This window comes from Zea mays, chromosome 9 (assembly GCF_902167145.1).
Source record: "Zea mays cultivar B73 chromosome 9, Zm-B73-REFERENCE-NAM-5.0, whole genome shotgun sequence".
NCBI classification, from domain to species: Eukaryota; Viridiplantae; Streptophyta; class Magnoliopsida; order Poales; family Poaceae; genus Zea; species Zea mays.
The window spans coordinates 5,778,484-5,781,949 of NC_050104.1; the positions used below are offsets into that span (position 1 = coordinate 5,778,484).

General features: G+C 42.0%; 1 protein-coding gene across 1 annotated transcript; it reads right to left on the reverse strand.

The window, feature by feature from the left end:
- Positions 1 to 1,038: 1,038 nt before the first annotated feature.
- LOC118473265 (uncharacterized) lies at positions 1,039 to 2,083 on the reverse strand. The gene is made up of 2 exons (XM_035962444.1): positions 1,758 to 2,083; positions 1,039 to 1,660 (listed from the first exon to the last, which is right to left on the reverse strand). The coding sequence occupies exons 1-2, from the start codon at positions 2,046 to 2,048 to the stop codon at positions 1,316 to 1,318; spliced, it is 636 nt and encodes a 211-aa protein (XP_035818337.1). The 5' UTR covers positions 2,049 to 2,083; the 3' UTR covers positions 1,039 to 1,315.
- Positions 2,084 to 3,466: the final 1,383 nt, after the last annotated feature.

The following is a 3,466-nucleotide window of genomic DNA, read 5'->3' on the forward strand; positions in this document are numbered from 1 at the left end:
TGTCACTTCAAAAAGGTGATCATTACCATGCCGAGGTGAGGGACACCACCAACATTCAGTCTCGGCACATTGTAAAGGCCGAACAGAGATATTGCTCATGTCTGGAATGGCAGCACACTGGGAAACCTTGTCAACACGGTCTTGTGGTTATAATAGCGCAACAGTTGCGAGATGTAGGAATGGAGCATTTCGTTGATGATTATTTTTCAGTGGACAAATTTTAAAAAGCTTATGGTAGAATGATTGAGTCCCTGGGTGATAAGTCCTTTTGGCCCAAAGTCAACCTAGCCGACGAAGTAGGGGCACCACTTGGGAAACGATCTGTTGGTCGACAGAGAAAGAATAGAATTAAAAGTTGCCTTGAAGGTGGTAAAGGAAAGAAAAAAGTATCTGGAAATGAAAATGAAAATGAGAGAAAGATACTAAGAGGAAAGATAAAGTGCCCAAATTGTGGTCAACTAGGTCATCGGAAAGCAAGCCCAAAATGCCCCCTTAATGGAACTAAAAAGAGGTAAGCCACAAATAGATCATTATTAATATAGGTTTCATGTTAATAATATACATCTGATTGTTATGTTTATATGCAGAAAACGAAAACCAAGGATGAATACCACAAAACAGTGGTTTCCCAAAGAAAACATGGCTGGTCCTGGTGTCAACATCCCTACTGCAGAGGCTGTTCCTGGTGTTGTTGCTGGTGCTGTTCCTAGTGCTGTTCCTGGTGTCAACACCCCAACTGCAGAAGCTGGCCTTTCATCGCCTCCAAGAAAGATTAGAAGAGTCGTACGCAAGATTACACCGAAGAAGAAAGCCTCACTGCTGCTGTAGTTTGAATCTGTCTAATCTGTCTTGGACCTGTTTTAAGAACTTGTATGTGTAATCTGTGTGAACATGTGAACCTGTTTGATACATGTTGGAAAGTGCAACGCCAAAATTGATTCTGTTGCTGCAATGGCAAGTGATATATGTTTGAGTACCTGCAATGGCAAGTGATACATACTATTGCCTGACAGATAGTGCAACAACGACTGCAAACATAGCTTAATCTGACAACTGCTCGAACAGACATTTAGTTCACAAATTGTGCTGACAAATGCTCGAACACACACATTGTTCTCACATTAATCTGTCAAATACTAGAACATACACATACTTGAACAAACACATACTCGAACTGACACATACTTGACAGAACAGCGAACAAATATGGTAGTCTCTTGTTGCCGACAAAAGACTTACTAGATGTATTACATCACAAATACTACATTACAAATTACTACAACCAGTTGATGGGCTAAGCACTGCCTCCCAAATTCTAGTTCCTCATACGATCCCGAATCTCTTCAAAATTAACATCTTCCAGAGCCCAATCCCCACCACTCATCATGTGGGCTTCATCATCTGATCTGTCGTTGTCAAAATACTCAGACAAGGGTGGTGAAGGACCGGCCTGAGCGAGTAGAGATCGATACAATGCTTCATCTAGTGACTGCGCAAGCTCATGAACGCGCCACATTAATTGGTTCACCAAGATCTCTTTACCCAAAGAAGGCTCAGGAACAATGTACTCAGTAGACAATGCCTTCAAATTCATCGCTACTTTCTGCATCTCTTCAATGGCGTCATTAAGGCCATTATAGACCTCTTTGTACCTGGCATACTGCAAAACAAAAGAAAAAGAGCAACCATTTCAGTACTAAATTCAGTTCATGCCACCATACTCGATTCAGTCCTTGAAGAAGTAGTGCTTTTGTTACCGGCACAGTTGATGCTGCTGACAATGGAGTGGTGACGGCCGGAGTGCTCCATGAGTGAGGCTGTTCGGTGGACATCGTCGGAGGAGATCGAGCGGAGGAGGAAGAATCCTTACCAAAGGCTACACTGTTGACCAAGGTGGAGGAGGCTGAATCCTTACCAACGGCGGCAGCTGGTGGCGGCTTGTTCACTACGGAAACACAGAGTCGATCGAAGGCGGCGGTGACCTCAGCTGCAGGATCTAAATCGAGATCCACCTCGACCACTAGCCTCTTCTTCCCCCTCGACGACATTGCAGGGAAGGAGGACCTCCGATGAAGGAGCTTGACGGCGCTGGAAGGAGGAGCTTCTAAGAGTTAGGGTTAGGTCACAATAGGGGACGGTGAGTTGAGGAATGGGGAGGGCATCGACGTCTTTTACCGAGGGCGTGCGCTGTTAGCGGGCGCTCAAAGGAAAATCTCACCTTACCAGCGAGTTGGCGAGCTCGAGAAGACCAGAGGAGCGACGACGCGCTGCGGAGTACCAGCGGGGCGAAGCCAGCGGACGGGAGGATCATAATCCCAAAAAGCTCTGTTTAGAGAACAATTGGAGATGCTATTAGACCATGTTTTTTTTGTTTTTGTGACTCCGTCTCCCGTTGCCTTCCGTCGCCAAGGGGCATGGTTGGTCAGCCCACCAAACCACACCGGGGGGTTCGATCGAAGTTGCAGGACTCGCGTTTCAACCTAGGCCTCCAGCAACGTCCTCTATATACATCCTCTATATCTGTTCTTTACAGTCTTCTCTAAAAAATTCCATCTCCTATATCTATTTTCTCTCCAACAACGTCCTTTAAATCACGTCCTCTATATGTAAATACATATATTAAAGACATTTTTAATTTTTTAATTTTTGTACATACGTATTTGTCATACTCTCAAATGTATTGTACATATTTTAGTTTTATTAAACCGGTTGTTTAAAGTATTCAAATAGATAGAAAACCGTTTAGAGAAACTCTACATATAGAGGATCCAGCAGCGTTCTCTAAATTTAGAGGACCATTTAGAGGACGTTGCTGGAGGGAGTAGAGGACGTCCTCGTCCTCTAAATTTAGGGTACAGGACCCTTTAGAGCTCTTTGTTGGAGCTAGTCTTAGCCCTAGTGCCCTACATGCTATATACAGCCTAGAGCCCTAGACATAGGATTGGAGGGAAAAAAATTAGAATCTTACTAAATTACTTACAATTAGGGTGAAAACGGTCGGAAACGATCAGTAAACATTAAAATTATTTTCTTTTTCATATGTTTCCTCGGAAACGAGATCAAAATCGGTAACTACGGAAACGGAAACGACATCGATAATTCAGAAACATCGGAAACGAAAGTTCGGTACAAAAATTACACCGGTTATGATCGAAATCTAAAATACGCTCGGTAAAAACTGTAACATGTACCATTTATTGACTTCAAAAATTCACGCAAGTCATACATTCATATAAAATTATTAATAATATATAAGGTAGGAGGACACAATAAATATATAAGATAAGAAGTCATACAATAATAAAATCATTATTATGTATTTAAATAAAATAGAATTAAGATGTGTATAATGATATGACATTTATAGTTCTTTGACGTATAGAGGATGAGATATACATAACATTGTTAGAGAGGAATAAGATATATAGAAGAGAATGTGTTATAGGAGTCTATAAAAACGGATACA

Excerpts from the sequence above, each read along its gene's own strand:
- LOC118473265 (XM_035962444.1), bottom strand. The coding sequence starts at position 2,048 with ATGTCGTCGAGGGGGAAGAAGAGGCTAGTGGTCGAGGTGGATCTCGAT. Across the intron at positions 1,661-1,757 it reads CAGCAGCATCAACTGTGCCG|TATGCCAGGTACAAAGAGGT; the intron begins GTAACAAAAGCA and ends TTTGTTTTGCAG.